Consider the following 18,410-nt stretch of genomic DNA (forward strand, 5'->3'; position numbering starts at 1 on the left):
ATCTGCACTGATTGGCAATGGACTCTTCAGGTTGTGAGACTTTGTTGTTCAACCCCATCCCTGTCTCACTGAGAATTGAACTTGGGGCTTCTTGCATGTAAAAACACACATCCATGCTCCTACTCATCCATTTCCTGTCCTCAAACTCCTCCAGTGAGCCTTATATGTGTCCTGCTTTTCAATCCATCCCTCCATCCCAGGGGAGTTATCTGTGATTCTGACTACTTGAAATAATGCCACACTTGGTTAGAATAGTCCTGGAAGCCCCAGAATAAAACACGATCTCTCTGAAATTTGGATGTAGGGTAAACAGAAACCAATTTTCGGTTCCAAAAAAAATAAGGATAAGCCCAGTTTGCTTTCTCAAATAGCCAGTCACATTGGAACATGCCTCATGCAGTGGGCCATCCTCAGCTATATGAGCTCACCACTTGGCTTAGGAAACACATGCTTCTGGGATCCAGATTTGGCATTTCCACCAGGACAGCCCCCCTTCCCTAATTACATCTTTAGATTGTCTTTCCCTTGCCACTTCCTGTTTCCAATTGCAGCTGTGAAATATGCTAATCCGCTGCTTACACCACAGAATAAGAGAGCTAATAATAACTTGTAAGTTTTCGAATGCACACCACATTCTTTCACATGAATCCTGGTAGATGTCAGTGTCTCACCCTTGCTGGAGCTGCCGCCACCCCACATGGGTTTACTCCTTGTCCTGTGTGACAACTACAAGTGGGTCTCACCTATTTTTTTGTATTCACTGCGGTGATCCCTCCTGGGAATCCTCACATGTTCCATTTAAATGACAACTGTCAATTTTCCATATCCAGAAATAGTCTCGGGAGATATAATCTTTTTCTTTGAATTAACTATTAGTGAAACATTACATATGCATGTGGTGTGTAAAGTCACACAACGTTCTTGTCAGGCCACTGTTATGGAAAATCATCAATTCAACAACAAGAAGAAAAACACTTTTTTTAAAAAAAAATGGGTTCTATTTTTCCATCCACTGCCACATCTGCAGACTTTTAGTTTCATCTTGATGAGGAATTCTTATACCTGAAGACTTGCTTCCAGCCTTTTCAACACTAATTGGGCCAAATGTATATATACACATGCATTTAGACCAGGGCTGCACAAGCTGTGGCCTGGGGGCTGGATGCGGCCTGCCAAAGGATTTCTGGAGGCCAGGGCCCTCATTGTCAGGAGGAGGGGATGTCCTGGCTCCCAAAGTCCTCGCTTGATCACACGTGGCTTTGGAGGACAGAAGCAATGGCCTCAGAGTTTGCCTCTGCTTCCCAGGGGAGTGTTTTGCTGGGGGCAGGTTTACAGGACCTTTCATCCCACTGGCCAGGCACGCCCAGAGGGAGGAGCTTTTTGGGAGGGCAGAGAGAGAGCAGATTGCAAGAGAGCTAGAGATCATGAGAGAGCCTTGGGCCACTGTGTTGTCCTCCTCCTCCTCTCCCGAGTCATTCACTTTTGAGCGGCCTTGGGGTTTTGCCTTTAAGCAGCAAGACTGCCTGCCTGGCAAAATCCCAAGGCCGTTCAAAAGTGAACAACTTGGCAAAGGAGGAGGAGGACAACACGGTGGTCAGGCGTCCTCCTTTTTCTCCTATCCTCTTCCTCCTCCTCCTCACAAGGCTGCCTGCCCAGCAATGGGAGAAAGAGACAAAAGAGGATGGGGAAAAGAGACAAGGACGCTCGCCCACCGCGTTGTCTTCCTCCTCCTCTGCTGAGTCATTCACCTTCAAGCGGCAAGGCTGCCCGCCTGGCAAAACCCCAAGGCTGATCAAAGGTGAACGAGTCGGCAGAGGAAGAGAAGGACTCCTCGTCCTCTGGAAAGAAAGAAAGGAGGAAGGAAAAAATCAAGGAAGCGAAGAAGTGGAGAAGGAAAGAAAGAAGGGAGGGAGGGATGAAGGAAGCAGGGAAAGGAAGAAGGAAAGAAGGAATCAAGGGAGAGAGGGAGGGAGGAAACAAGGAAATAATAAAGGAAGGGAGGGAGGGAGGGAGGGAGGGAACGCCTTGCCCTCTAGTATGATGACTAGACTTTCCCTCCTTTTCCCAGACATTGATTGATTGATTGAAATTTTATTTCTATACTGCCGTTCCTACGATCACGGCGGTTTACAGACAGTACAAATATAATACAATACAGATTAAAAAACAACATCCCAGTAAAACCCCTGATTAAAACCAACATAACTATTAAAATCCATATAGAATCAATCAAAATTTCTAAAGAGTTAAAAATCCGATACAATACAAAACAACAATACTACACACAGTACACATAGGGGGAACAGTCAGGATATGTGGGAGAAAGCTTGACGGAATAAATGAGTCTTCAGGTTCTTCTTAAACGACTCCAGGGAGGGGGCTGGGCGGAGTTCTTCAGGAAGGGCGTTCCAAGATTGCGGGGCTGCCACAGAAAATGCCCTTTGCGCAGTTGATACGTATTTTGTCTTGGGAACGCTTAAAAGGTTTTTCCCTCCTGACCTGAGTGTGCGGGGCGGATTGTATGGGGACATACATGTCCCCTATCTTAGCCTTCCTGTCCAGCAAGAGGGATTCCACAATGTCCTTTACTTTGAGAATGGCTAATAAGTATGGATTTGCATTTTGCTTCCAGCTTTTATTTCGTCATGTCCCCCATTTTGTTAATATCCTACATTTCATCTAAATGTCCTACATTTCACCTAAATCTGTTGGCGGCCCGAACAACCTTAGCTGATCTTAATTTTGGCCCCTACCTCCTTCCAAGTCGGGCACCTCTTATTTAGACAGACAGATATTTTGGGGCGAAACAGACAGGCAAAAAAAGATGATTTAGAGCCAGTCCTTTTAAATTGGATTGGGCCGGGGCAAACAGATGTGCGGCCCAAATCCAGGCAGATTCCACTGTGAAAAGGAGCGGATAAGATCTGCTCGTTCTGGGGGTGGAAAAAAAGCCAGCCCTTCTCCTGAAGAACTGGCTCCCCTCCCCTGGAAGAGCTGGCTTTGGGGCAAGTGGCATATAAACGCCATGACCCCAAGCAAGAGAGAAGCCAGCCGGCATATAATCTCCAAATCATGTCTAAACACCATGCTCCCAAGCCAGCCCATGCTGGGTCTGTTTCAGTCCTTTATCAACTGGTCTACATTTCTTGATCTGTGTATCCAGTATGGCTGCTACATTTTTGATATAGTCAGTGCTTTTAAAAGTATCTCTCTTCACATCTATGATGTGATGTCAAGGAAATCCTCAACATTCCCCTTTTACAAATGACACTTGAGATCCAAAGGGGAAACTAGCTGACTTGTTTTTTATGAATTATTTCTAACACCTCCTTGCATATGAGTTAAACTTAATTCCACTCATATGGGACCTCTTCTTCCTCACATAATTTAAAAAGAAAGCTTTCGTTACAACTGAAAGCAGAACGAATGATGCTGGGAATCCTAGATGACAATATTAGATCTGTAAATTATAAAATGTTGCATTATATGAGTACAGCTACCAGAATACTGTATGTTCAAAAATGGAAAACTATGGAGATACAGTACCTAAAAAAAAGAAAGTTTTAGAAATTGCAGAAATGAACAAGGTCTTGGCACTGATCAAAGAGAAGTCACTGAATACCATATATACTCAACTGTAAGTCAAGAAATTTTTGCCCCAAAATGGCTTCCAAAATCCTGGGTAGATGTATACATGGGGTAATACGGTACTTTGACCAAGCCTCTCCCCAGCTGGGCTTCATCCGCAAGGGACAGCCTAGCTGAGGAGATGCTGGGAAGGGCGACTGATCGTCTTGCAGCCTCTCTCCAGCTAGGCTTCCTCCGCTGGGGAAAGCCCAGCTGGGGACAGGATGGGAAAGGTACAGATTGCCTTTTCTGTGTGAAGCACAGCAAAGGAGCTGAAAGAAATATCTCCACAGAAGCATCAACTGCATTTCATTTCTTGGCTCTCCCTAAGTAAGATTTGGAGAATTAGCAGCCTTTGGAGCTTACCATTCACAGATGGCCTATACCATAGTCCAGTAGCTTAAAGTGTTGGTAACCTCTTGGCCTTTGGGCCAGTAGTATCACTCCAGGAGAGGGAGGTGACACCTGGTCAGTCCCTGACCTCTCCAAGACAGAGCGGCTGCTCTCTGGGGCTGTGCATGTGTGCTCCCACATGCCTGGAATTCCACTGGAAGTCCCACCCTCCCCATAAGTGACCACATCGGGTAACACCAACCCTAGGGCTAAGATTATGTACTACAGTGAAGTATGAATTTCTTGTACCAAAACTGTGAGACACCCAGGAAAGGTCAAGGTGAGCTATTAAGCTGCTGGCCTAACACCAACTCTTCTTCATTTTGCACCCACAATTATCTTCATGCTCGCATCATAAACAATTATCACACCATGAACACTGTATCAAAACTGAGAGATGTAACTCATAATCAATGAAAGACACTCACCATTTCTCTGCTCTACTCACACTCTGCACTGATCATTCATCTCCTCTGGAATTTGCATGTAGTTTTAGGGCTTGACAGAAGAAAGTGGAAGGGCAAGGAATGCAATTAAAAATTAACAACAGGCCAGGAGAGATGTGCTCTCCTGTCAGCTGCTTTTTAGGTTATCAGAATTTCATTTCCCATCTCAAACAGAGAGGTAAACCCAAGACCATAGTTCAGAGGTCTGTGCTTGAGATCCAATTCATACTGGGTTTGTGGCATCTGCTTTTTTACTTTAGCCTCTGTTTGCTCCTTGCTCAAGGTGAGGAGCATTTAAAACTGTTTGTTCACAAGCAGAATATGCCAGTTTTCCATTCCTCTGTGAACTCATGTGGAGAGATGCAAAAACAACCTGGCAGCCTATATTCATGGCACTGAGTCACAGAACAGTCTAAATTCACGCAATAGATTTTAGGATATAAAACAAGCCACTGTGAGCTTGGTAATTTGCCCTTCTTCTTTGTTGCTGCATTTAGAGGCTCACTGTGGGGTGAAAAGACTCCCTATCAATAAATTAAATAACATTTTTACCTGACAAGCATCGCACAATACAAGCTCAATTTGCACAGATTAGCTCAGCAGATGATTTCCCTCTCTACCAATGGCATGTACCGTATGCCTCTTCTGAATTTGTCTAGCAAATTATCTTTGCATCAAGGCAGAAGAGAGCAATAGCGACAGATAAAGAGAGACTTTGCTGCCAAACTGTAGCATTTTTATTTAAACGATCAGTCCCTGCCAACTGATTTATAGACTCAAGCCTAAACACACAGTCTAAGACTTCGAACTTGAACTCCTCCTCAACTGGTATGTTCACTCAAATCTAGGAGCAGGTTCAACCAGAGGCCAGTTTTCATCAGTCCTTCAGAGCCCAGCCAGGGACACCCATCAAAGCAATACAGTGGTACCCCGGGTTACGAAAGTAATCCGTTCCGCGGAGCCCTTCGTAACCCGAAATCTTTCGCAAGCCGAAAGTGCCCTAGGCGCTAGCGCTGGAAGCCGCGATTCCGTGTGAAAAAGCGCCGAAAAGCACCAAATTTTTTTTTCGTAACCCGAAACAGTTTTTTCTAATGGATTTTTTCGTAACCCGGAAATTTCGTAAGGCGGTGATTTCGTATCCCGGGGTACCACCGTACATTTCCTTACCTTCTACTGGCGAGGTCTTTAATCTTTTGCAGATATTGTGCACTCCTCCATAGGTGTCATTTATCCGGTTTACTGCCTCTCCACTGCGAAGCTCCATGAGATTCCGGAGGTCCATAACTGAGCAACCAAATTCCCCCTCATGGCTTCCCTCAGTAACGGAGTTCCCGGGATGGTGATCTGCAGAGTTGTTCGTCATCTTGACAAAAAAGGAGCAGGTTTTGTGAGGAAACAACACAATGCTGGGTGTTACTTTTTCAGCCCTCTCTCTCTCCTAAGCAAAATCAGAGCAGGCAATGCACACTTTGAACTCCACATAGAAAGCAGCCTAGTTCTGTGGCCTGTAGAGCATCAGAAGCAGCACCTGTGCAACTGGGAAAACGTGGATCCTGTCTCAGACAGCAGGGCTGGAGTGGTGGATGGAGAACTGGCACTTTCTTCTCTGCAGCTCCCCAGGTGAAACTGGCAAAACTAACCAAACCCAACTTCTTCAGATAAAGGTGTAAACAGGATGCGCATGTTACTGTGGAAGCAACCTTAGCAACAGCCAACATGCAGCTCCCAGAGAAAGAAATGGGTTCCCTGGATACCGTCTTCAACCGAAACTGTAAGACAAGGATTTGAAACAAAAATTATAGTTAATAGGAGGCTCAAGGGACCATCTAATATTCACATGATGCAGCAGCAATTCAATACAGAGAAGAAAACTGCTGGGGGAGCAGTAATGGCTGAAGAACAAGCCACTGGGAAATTGTGGCTTTTAATGGAAAGCAGGGGAACATAGCAAGCACATTTCTATACATTACACATGGAGTGGTGTAGTCAAGCCAGCACACACGATCTGTCACAATTAGGGCCTGCACTTGCAGATTTAGCACTACACCAATGGGAATTTACATAAATATAGATTTATTTAAATATTAGTTTATTGGCTCTGAGCCTGACAGAGCCCCCCAAGCATGAATTTAAAATAAATCAAAACAATATTTTTTAAAAATGTTTTCAAACCATCAAGACAGTACAAAAGCTATCTCTGATTTTAGGGATCTTATCTCTGATTTTAGAGACAAAAGATCACACAAAATCAGACTAAGCACAGATTAGATAGCCATTTTTCAAGGGTACTTTAGTTGTTCATTCTTGCATGGCAAGGCTTAGACAACATCTGCGGTCCCTTCCCACTATGAATCTATGAAAATACTGCAGTCTTGGCTGCCTCTGGAAATGTCAAAGGATGGAGCCAATGAGAATTCACCTTAATGAGAGTTCTACAATCTAACTGCTATTATTGAAAAAGATGTTTGGTGCCCTCTACAACCCAGCTTCTTAGGGTGGCAGGGACATGCAATAGGACCTCCACTGAGGATCTCAAATTCCAAGAAAGTCCATGCTCAGATAGCCTCTGAACATTTTTGAAGCAGAGTGTGCAAAGTGGACTGTTTGAAATTGAGGAGGAAGAGTAGACAGGCAATTGCTTCTGACATTGTGCTGTTTGTCAGAACACTTTGAGCATCTCTGAAGCCCTGCATGGTAATCATTGTGCATTTCCAGCAGAGCTCAGCATGGTTACTTTTCGGAATATAATTTCCCAAATCAACCAGGAGATTTGGAGGATTCAGGAAGTTGTAGTCCAAAAAAGTAACTTTCCAAACCTCCAATTTCCAATTATAAAGCTATTCAAAGCTGCCTACAATACTGAAAGAGCATTACAAAAAGAAAACTAAAAACATAAAAAGAGCAACTATTTCCCCATGAATAGGCTTTATCATATTAAATAGCAGCCATCCACCAAAAAGTTTAACGCTTTCAACTTCTGCTAAAGTCCTAACAAAAATTATTCTCCTAAGAATATTTGACTAACAGTCTTGTGGAAGCCAAAGATTGACTCTCTCTCACCATTCCAATGCAAATACCCAGTTTCCCCGAAAATAAGACACTCATAAAATAAGCCGTAGAAGGATTTCTAAGCATTTGCGCAATATAAGCCATACTCAAAAAATAAGGCATAGTGATTGGCCTTGTGCAGAATGGAAGGGGTTGGGAAGGGAGTGCAAAGATTGAGGCCAATGGTTCTAAAGGAAATGGAGTCGCAAGAAATTCAGAATGGAATTCAGGGTTTGGAGAGTTATGACGATGTTCCAGAAGACGCCGACTTAACTATATTTGAATAAATGCAGATTGTTGTACCATACTTAATAAAAATAAGACATCCCCTGAAAATAAGCCATAGTGTGTTTTCTTGAGAAAAATAAATATAAGACAGTGTATTATTTTCAGGGAAACACGGTAACAGTTTTGAAAGGAGTCATTTCCATCAGGATCATGGAATAAGAAGGGGTTAAATCCCCCCACAATGGCAATTATCAATCTTGCTCCTCCGCCACCTACTATTTACGGGTTTAAATTGTTTATTTTAAAATGCAAAGCCATATTTGTTTAGAAGTGAGACAAATGTCTAGTGTGGCAAGCAGTCTGGCTCACAACTGTTACAGGGACCCAGCTAGGGTAACACGGGACATCAAAAGAGAAGCTGCTGATGAGAAACTATGGCTAGAGAGACCCTATTTAATACATCACACCTGTGTGCTCTTAAAATCAAGACTTTTGCTTTTAAAGAGAAAAAGGGTTCTGTTAAAGTCATGTCATTTAGTGGGATAGTGAATACAGTTTTGTTTTTTACAAACTGGAATGATTCTTCTTCCATGCAATCCTTCTGAAAATGCTGTAAATATTTTGTTCTAGTATAGCATTGTACATATCTGCTTAACTTCAGGTGTCAGCTGTATTAGCATGCATGCTCTCTCTCTCTCTCTATCCGAACCTCTCCCACACATCTCTTTCACACACAGATGTACTTCCAATATGTTCCTACTTCCCATGATTGCTCTAGTTTGCCACCACATATAATGGACTAGTGCCTAGCTTCAAATTCTTATCATGAACTTAGCACTGCATTTGTCATGTACAGATAGGCATAAAATCCTTTACTCTGTTGTTGTGTTGCTGACTTATGGTGACTCTAAGAAAAACCTGTAGTGTTTTAATGTCAAGCTTTGTTCAGAGGGGGTTTGCCACTGACCTCCTCTGAGACCGAGAAAGTGTGACTTGCCCAAGGCCCAGTGGGTCAAGTGGGGTTTCAAACCCTGGTCTCCTTGAGTCCCAGTCCAACACTCAAACCATTAAACCACACTGGTTTTCTGATCCACAGCTAGATTATTAATAGTGCAACTAGATGTCTCATACTGCTGCAGTCCCGCTTCGCCCTCCTCCATCCAACATGAATCTTGTGCTATGATGTTGTTCAGAAAAAAAAATGCTCCTAAAGGAGGAAAACAAGATATTTCTCCTCCTATTGTGCCCAAGGGCTGGTAGTCATGTCCTCTGACTCTATTTTTCAGCTGTTGAGCAGGTGAAGAATCAGGTAATTTACCGAGGTCATTGCCCTGAGAGGGGCCTTGCTGTCTGCTATTGACCAAACATCAAGTTTATGATGTCCAGGCACCCAACCTACCTTTTCACAGAGCAAAGTGATACAACCCACAGTCTACCTCTGCCCTTCAATCATGAGTAGTGTGACACCAACCCATTCACATTTTTCTGTAGCCCAGTTGATTTGGACAGTGATCCAGGTAAGTTCATAACAGAGGATGGATTCACTGCTAAGGAGGAAACGCCTATTTCTCATCTATGGCCCTGGACAGATGGGCCCTTTGCAGCGTCATGGCGATGTGCTAGGGTTGCCTTGGGGTGGCGCGTGCACACGCCCCGCAATCCTAGCAGGTTGCCATGATGCCCTAGCTGTGCAGCACTGTCCAGAGGGTGCACACAGCTATGATGTCACTGCTGTGCACAGTCCAGATGGACCCACGCAGCAGCGATGTGCTCGCGCTGCTGCCAGCAGTTTGCGGCAGTGCTAAAAGGCGCAATCGCGACACGCAATTTGGTTGCTGTGGCGTGGCTATGTGGAAAAGAGAAGCAGCTCCTGGCTGCTTTCTGGCAATTTGAACCCTGCCTATATTAATTACTAGAGATAAGAGCTATATAAAGACTTTTAAACCAGGTGTGCAAAAAGGAGGAAATACTGATGGCGTATGTTTTTAAACCTCTGATCTGCCCACTCGCCAGTTCTTACTGTGAGCAATTTCTGTGGCTTAAATACTAACATAATTGAACAGTGCATTGCTTGGCTGAAAGCTCTTCCACTGGACTTACTTCTAAGGAGACATGCATGGCAGTGAGTTCTGCTCATTATGTATGGGGTGAAATGTCAAAACAGGTGAAATTTACACATGCTTGCATACACCCCCTGTGCAGACACACGTATGGCTTTGCTCCACCCCAATATACCTCTGATGCAATCTTGGGGCTCACAAAGGTTGTGTACTTGTAGCCTGGACAATCTCATAATGGCAAATATTTTTTCCAGAGACACATGCTGTTATCTAGTATGAGCCAGAGTCTAGTATCAACTATTTTGAACTAGATACAGGGACATGACATACGTAATAAGCAGTTCTACCACATACCAGACCACCCAGCATTGGCAAATGACAATCTGCCTAAAGGAAATCACCAGTTGCGGAAGGATAGAAAAAGGAAAACTGTAACAGATGGATGTTGGTGGAATTGAGTGGGGGGAATAAGGAAATGTTCAAAGGACAAACTGTTATGCTCCCTAATCACATCCTCCTCAGACTCGGTAACAGGGCAAGTTGTACTTCTGTCCTTCACCAAGCATCCCTGCCTCTGTGAAGATTCAAGAAAAGTCACAGTCCTGAGCCAGGAAATATAAGGAGATTTGGCAAAGATACTTATTTTCTCCTTTATCACCAGAAGAGTATTGTCCAGAAATAGGGATGAAAAACTGTGCAGCCTTCCAGATGCTCTTGCACTCCAATTCCCAGCAATATCAGCAAGCATAACCAATTGTGAGGAATGCTACGAGTTGCAGTTCAACAACAATTGGATCAGGCTTGAAGAAAAATGTGTGCTTTTTGAGAGGGTTTTTTTTTTTTTTGGGGGGGGGGGGAGGAGGAATTAATGTTTTAATTAAATAACTGAATCCTGCTTATTATATTAATACTGTGAAACATTATTTTATGTATTACAAATGTTTTCATGCTTTCTAAGATTAACAATTCAAAGTTAATTAGGCTTTGATATGATTTACATTTTTCAATAAAATTTGGTAGTTATACTGATGAGTAGGTAGCCTATACATATGAATATAGGACTACACCAATATAGGACCACATCAGAAAATTAAGTAGCAAACTGAAGTTCAGTAGTTATGGTCACTAGCTTAAATGATAATTGTTCTTTAAAAAGTGCTCTTTTAAAGCAAGTTGTTTTGCCTGAATGTACATTAATTGAATGATTTGTGTCTAAACGGCATTTCTTGTACTACAAAATACAGTGATTAAAAAGAAGCTACAGACACTTGATACTGATCTAACAATGAATAATAGAATCATAGAGTTGGAAGAGACCGCAAGGGCCATCCAGTCCAATCCCCTGCCATGCAGGAAATCTAAATCAAAGCCGACAGATGGCCATCCAAGCCTATGTTTAAAGACCTCTAAGGAAGGAGACTCCACTACGCTCCAAGGGAGTTTGTTCCACTGTCGAACAGCCCTTACTGTCAGCAAGTTCCTCCTAATGTTGAGGTGGAATCACATTCCTGGAGCTTGCATCCATTGCTCTGGGTCCTAGTCTCTGGAGCAGCAGAAAACAAGTTAGCTCCCTCCTCAATAGGACATCCCTTCAACTATTTAAAGAGGGCTATCATATCACCTCTTAACCTTCTCTTCTCCAGGCTAAACATACCCAGCTCCCTAAGTCGTTCCTCATAGGACATGGTTTCCAGTCCCTTTTACCATTTTAGTCGTCCCCCTTTGGACACGTTCCAGTTTCTCCACATCTTTTTAAAATTGTGGTGCCCAGAACTGGACACAATATTCCAGGTGGGGCCTGACCAGAGCAGATTTGAGTGGCACTATTACCTCCTTTGACCTAGACAGTATACTTCTATTGATGCAGCCTAAAATCGCATTGGCCTTGTTAGCTGCCGCATCGCACTGTTGACTCATGTTCAGTTTGTGGTCTACTTGGACACCCAGATCACTTTCACATGTAGTTTCATTCAGCCAGGTCTCACCCATCCTATATCTGTTCGTTTCATTTGTCCGCCCCAAGTTCAGTACCTTACATTTCTCCGTGTTGAAATTCATTTTGTTAGCTTTGGCCCAGCTTTCTAGTCTGTTCATGTCATTTTGAATTTTGATCGTGCCTTCTGGGGCATTAGCTATTCCTCCTAATTTGGTGTCATCTGCAAATTTGATAAGTATACTCCCCAATTCTGTCATCCAAGTCATTGATAAAGATGTTGAATAGCACTGGGCCCAAGACAGAGCCCTGTGGGACCCCACTGGTCACTTCTCTCCAGGATGAAAAGGAGCAATTGTTGAATACCCTTTGTGTTTCGCCAGTCAACCAATTACAAATCCATGTAACAGTTACGTTACATTGTTGTCCACATTTCACTAGCTTGTTTGCAAGAATGTCATGGGAAACCCTGTCAAAAGCCTTACTGAAATCAAGATATACTATATCCACAGCATTCTCTTCATCTACCAAGCTGGTTATTTTATCCAAAAAAAGAGAGATAAGATTTGTCTGGCATGACTTGTTTCTCTGAAACCCATGTTGACTTTTTATGATTATAGCATTGCTTTCTAGATGTTTACAGACTGTTTAATGATCTGCTCTAGAATCTTTCCTGGTTTAGATGTCAGACTAACTGGACGATAATTGTTTGGATCCTCTTTTTTCCCCTTTTTGGAGACAATGTTTGCCCTCCTCCAGTCCACTGGGACTTCTCTTGTTCTTTAGGAGTTCTCAAAGATTATTGCCAATGGCTCTGATATTACATTTGCCAGTTCTTTTAATACCCTTGGATGTAGTTCATCTGGTCCTGGAGACATAGGCCCGTTACAAATGGGCCTTAAAGTACCCGACGAGCATACAACTGGCCCTTCATGTCCATGGATTATCCATGGATTCAACCATCCATGGCTTGAAAATATTCCAAAATATTTAAAAAAAACCCACCTAAAATATTCCAAAAAAACAAACCTTGTTTTTGCCCTTTTATATAACAGACACCAACTTAAGAGTCCCATTGTATATAATGGAATTTGAACATCCAAGGATTCTGATATTGACAGGAGGTCCTCGAACCCAACCCCTAGGGATACTAAGGACCCACTATATTTAGTTGTTTTTTGTGGGTTGGGGGAAATCTGTGATCCCCAGAAGTCAAATTCCAGCTTCAGCAGTCTCATACCACTGGTAAAACTGGCTAGGGCTTCCAAATCATCCCTGTTAATTCTTTAGACCTAAGGTGTAGCATTGGATAAAGATCAGAAGCATAAAACTCAAACCTTCAGTCAACTTAGAACCTTACAGGGTAACTTGGACCAATCACTATTAAATAGAGATGTAAAATTTCTGGAAAGTTTGATGCTAAGAGAAAAAAAAAAGGTTTTCCCAGGTTGGGGAAATAAAATTGTTTTTGGAAAAATTGAAAAAATACAACATTAGCACTTATTACAGATTGAATGTTGCTCTGTTACTTTGGGAACATAAAATATGACTAGGTACAATTTGATTTGGCTTAAAATTATCACAATTGGTATATTAAAATAAAGTGTATTCAAACAATTATTACCAACAGAATTTACATTTATTTTTTTTTAAAAAAGTATTTGTAACAAATGGAGTAATAATCTTGTGAACTTTGGTTTTGCTAGTTTATGTGGAGCAGGCAAAATAAAAATAAAAATAACACAGAAGAAATAATCAGCATTAGTAAGAAAAAAGTTATATTTCCACTCAAACAGACATAAAGCACCTATTCCTATAAAAATAATGGGGGGGGGGGGGGGAGTGTGTGGAAGGGACTAAGATTTAATAAATAGGCGTGAAATTTAATCGTTTTCTGAGCTATAGTTATCAGTATCAGTTTCATTCTCTGCTTCTGCTTCGTTATGTTTGTCATCATCACAGTTATCACGGATTTCTGAAAACTGAAGGTTTGCCCAGATTGTAACAAGTTTCTCTACCCTTTCACATTTCAGTTTATTTCTTGATTTAGTGTGAGTGTTTCCAAACATAGACCAGATTCTTTTGCATGCTGCAGAGGATGCAGGAATCTGAAGAAGTCGAGAAGCAAGAAGAGACAGAGGCTGCGTTGTGCAAAGACCTTGTTGCAGGAGGGCTATGTCTGGTAGAATCCCAGATTGCATTTGTGCACCAAATTCCTTAAAATGCTCTATATTCTGCAACATTTGCAAGTACTGTATTTTCTGGCGTATAAGACTACTTTTTAATCCAGGAAAATCTTCTCAAAAGTTGGGGGTCGTCTTATACGCTGGGTGTCATCTTATAGGGCAGGTGCTGAAACATCTCAGCCAGACTGGAGACTCTGCAGTCGCCACATATGTAACTGAAGGGCAGAGCAAGCTGCAGGCATCCGGGGTATGGGAAAAAAAGCCGTGTTTGTAATACCACTCTGATAGTCTTGGAGACAGGGAGGGCTGGGCAGGCAAGGAGAGCTAACCAATCCAAGCAAGCTTTGTATACAAGTTTTCCTGCTAAGTATCTGCATGTCATAAGCATTTGAATTAAAATTACCAGACTGAAATCAAATCTGATCTTTTTATTTGGTGTGCGTTGGAAGAGGGGTAGTCTTATATGGCGAGTATATCCCAAACTCTATATTTTAACTGGAAAAGTTGGGGGTCGTCTTATACGCCCAGTCGTCTTATATGCCGGAAAATACAGTACCTTCCCACCATCAAATCCTAAGTGTGATGCTCATTTTGTAACGCAGTCAAATGCAGTAGCAGTGCTATCATCACACATATTACCACCTTTGAATCTTGGATCTAACAGATTTGCAGCAGGATGAATTGAATGACAACAAAATTCTTTATTTTTAAATAAAATCTTTCACTTTATTTTTTTTCTACAGTTGTAAGCGGAGACACACTGAAATTCTTAAGAACAGCTATTTGTATCTCAGCCATTTGATAAGGAATTTCTGACAGAAGTGTACTGTCCAATTCAGATGCAGTGACTGCTGCAGAAATTGGTTTTAGAATCTTCAGAGAATTCTGCAGCTGAACCCAGAAGATATTCTCATCAAGAACAGTGTTTCTTACGCTCCTGGATACTTTAAGATCTTCAACTATTACTGTTTCTTGAAGAGTATCTTTATTTTTTTAGTAAACTTTCACAGGAGATCACAACTCCACCCCACCGAGTTTTACTACAGAGCTTCAGAGTCACTTTTATTCTTTGCATTTTCTTCTTCTTGCTTCTTGAAAATTGCAGCTACAATATGAGTAGCTTTTTCATGTTTTATAACTTCCTTTGCTTGTCTATAGATCATTTGAAGGATGTCCAGTTTCATAACATCATTAAGAAGCAAGTTTAGCCCATGAGATGCACATCCTATTGCAGATATGTGGATCTCCCATGGGGCTTTTATATTGCTACCACTGTCAGTCGGCAAAGCGAATACTTTTACTCCCAGTTTTCTGTAGGACTTCATATATTTTACAACTGATATACTCTGCAGTATGTCTCTTCTGTCCTGTTTCAATGCTTCTATTAAAAAAAATGGTTGAAATGTTGTTATCCTTCTAATTCCTTCTCCTCTCACATTTGTCCATCCATCTGTAAGTAGTGCAAGACACAGTGCTTCGTTGATTTTTCCTTGCACAGATTCCATTACATGCTCATATTCTGACTCCAAAAGAGGCTTCCTCAAAGAATGTTGACTGGGCAAATGGTATGATGGTCTTAATAATTTCAAAGTTTCCTGCCAGTATGTATTTTCAGTTAATGAAAATGGTGTTCCAGAAGAATATGTTGCTCTTGCAAGAGCTTGATCAATTCCCCCCCCCCCCCCGAACTTCAGATGTCATCTTGTCCACATATAAGTAAACAATTTTACCTTGCTGGTCATCCTGTTAAATTTGGGCCTCAGCTACTTGGAAGAGAGACTAAACAGGATTCCAGAGGAGATAAAGGGGTCATTCACACTTATTTTTTTGAATCAAGAAATTTGCATCTCAGTACCGATTCAGAACCAATTCAGAATTGGTTCAGTGTTCCCACTATGTTTACCACGGTCAAATCTCTCCATGCCATTTTCACCCTGTTGCTGTTCATATTTGCAATCATATCAATTTAAAATGGAAGCACTTCCATTTATGGAAAAGATGCTGTGTGGTCCGAATTGATTTGGTAACGTGGTCACACTACCAAAGATGTGAATGGTTGCAACTCTTAAAAAAAGAACTGCTAAGGGGTCAGGTGCAAAATGCACCTGTTTAAGTGGGCTTTTTGGTAAAACACCCCCCTCTCCAAACTACACTGAATGCAGTCAGGGCAAATGTGAACTTCACAGAAATAAACCAGTTCCACACAGGTTTATTTCCATAATGTGAATGGGGTAAAGAAAAGAGAAAGGGTAGGAGGTAACACGGTTTCAGTACCTGAAAGAAAATGCCAGCAAGTCCTGTTGCCTCAGATATTGAAGCTGGAGATATAAACTGGAGCAAAACAACATCAGCAATGCTCAGTAAGAAAACTATTGTTGCCTTTTAGTCCTAGGCTCTTGTGCCTTAAAAAGCCCCAAGCAGTGCACACTTCACTAGTGCAAGTCCATGGAAATGCTGCAATGGACAGTTTCCCCCACTAATTTCTTGCCTCATAGACAGCAAACACGTACACACAATAAAGGAGGCATGGCTCAGAAAGTACAGTCTTCCATTTATGTGGACATGGAATTTACATCCCTTGATTACGCATGAGGGACAAACAGAGGGACATAAATTGGGGCGTGTGTCTGCAGGGGCATACCACCATTCAAGCCAAGGGGGCTTGAATATTGGCAGATTTCCATTTTCAGAGGGGGTTCCAGAACAAATGTCCCGTGAAAATGGAGGGGTGACTGTAGCTTCAACAAGTAAACTGCATCCCCTCCCCCTAATATGCATTCATCGGGATGGACAATGAAATATTTCATTGTAAAAATGATAATCAGGAAAGCACAAACAGGAAAATATTGTTTCAGCAATTTGTGACTTCTGAAGATAGTTTGAAATGGTATGAGATGATTCAGTTCAATTGCACAGTTTATCACAATGAAAACTCCAGTTCCTGGACTACTAGAACTATGCCAGTGTCTCTTTAAAAAGGATCTGCAACCAAGCGTCATTCAATATTTCCTACTCAATACTGCTAAATCAAAATGGCAATCATTGGCCTGATACATACAGGCCAAAATAAAGCTGCTTCAAGTCACTTTGGAGGTATGCTGTTTCAATGATACATGCGTCCTAAGAGTCCAGAAGCCGCACAAGGCCACGCTTCGGTCCTAAGGACTGGAGTGCAGCTTTGGTGCAGCTTCCAGCATGCATCATTGAAACAGCATACCTCCAAAGAGACTCGAAGCAGCTTTATTTTGGCCTGTCTGTATAGGGCTTTTGAAAAGAGAACTGGGGCCCCTTCACACTATACACTTATAGCACTTTGATTTCACCTTAACTATCACAGCTGAATCCTATGGAAGATGGTTTGGTGAGGCAGTAAAGCTCTCTACCTCAGAGAACTGAATACCCCTTCCAAAACTGCAAATTCCAGGATTCTATAGGATATAGCCATGGCAATTAAAATGGAATAGCAGCAATATGGCTGTGTAATGTGAAAGGGTCCATGTTTCCATCCCACAGATTCCTGGGATGTGCAGATTAAGGAGAGGCATTCAGAATTTTCAGCCAAAGAGCTCTCGTACGTCATTAAACTACAAACTCCAGGATCCCATAGGACACAGCCACTGCAGTTCAACTGGAATCACAGCACTATATTTTTATAGCCCAAAAGGGCTTCTGGACTGAGAATATCTTTCTGTGTGCAACTGAAGAGGTCTAGAGGATGGGAGGTACAGTGGTATCAGCTGTTCCAGGACCACTCATGGATACCAAAATCCATGGATACTCAAGCTCCATTAAGTACAATGGTGTAGTAAAATTGTGTCCCTTATGCAAAATAGCAAAAACAAGATTTCTTTTGGAATTTCTACTATTTTTTGAATATTTTCAAGCCATGGATGGTTGAATCCATGGATAAAACATCAATGAATACAGAGGACTGACTGTATAGTAAACAGTGAGTTCAGAGAAGACAGAAAACCCCAGGCACTCATTCTTGGTAAAGGTATGTTCCTATATCATCTTGGAGCAGGAGATGCATGTTTATTTGTTCATCTGATTCACTGCTCACAAATTATGCACCAAGAAGCACAGGTAGCATTTGTTCATGTATGTTTAAAAGCGTTGATGCTTCCTATAGTAGGAGAGTCAGAAAGCAGATCCAATTAAATCAACCCCTGCTGTTAATAATGTGTTGGGGAGGGGCAGTGGGAGATTATTTTTTGCTAATTTTTCTTCTTCTTTAACAGCAAATAACATCTTCGGAAAAGAGCTTAGAGGTTAAGAAAAAGGCAGCTAATTAATATGAGATGGTGGAGTCCATAATTACCCCTGGAGGAGCCTGCAGGGCACCTATCATTATCTTCCCATTCCAAACAGCAAGATTCCTTTCCTTCTCAGAACCAGAACTCCAGGGATGCTTTGCCACAGGTTGTGGGAAGGGAAATTAAAAACAAAATCTGTTTAGTGGATGAAAAACTTCCCTGCTCCCTCTTTC

General features: G+C 42.0%; 1 protein-coding gene across 3 annotated transcripts in view; it reads right to left on the reverse strand.

Annotated features, from left to right (window-relative positions):
• Window positions 1-18,410, reverse strand: part of ATP2B4 (ATPase plasma membrane Ca2+ transporting 4) — a 190,778-nt gene that overhangs the window by 88,659 nt on the left and 83,709 nt on the right. For all 3 annotated transcript variants that reach the window (XM_042463091.1, XM_042463089.1, XM_042463090.1), the window contains exon 2: window positions 5,634-6,235. In XM_042463091.1, the coding sequence (XP_042319025.1) occupies window positions 5,634-5,829 (196 nt within the window). In that variant the 5' untranslated portion in view covers window positions 5,830-6,235. The remainder of the gene's footprint in view (window positions 1-5,633; window positions 6,236-18,410) is intronic.

The sequence above is a fragment of the Sceloporus undulatus genome, chromosome 4 (assembly GCF_019175285.1).
Source record: "Sceloporus undulatus isolate JIND9_A2432 ecotype Alabama chromosome 4, SceUnd_v1.1, whole genome shotgun sequence".
In the NCBI taxonomy this organism is placed as follows: Eukaryota; Metazoa; Chordata; class Lepidosauria; order Squamata; family Phrynosomatidae; genus Sceloporus; species Sceloporus undulatus.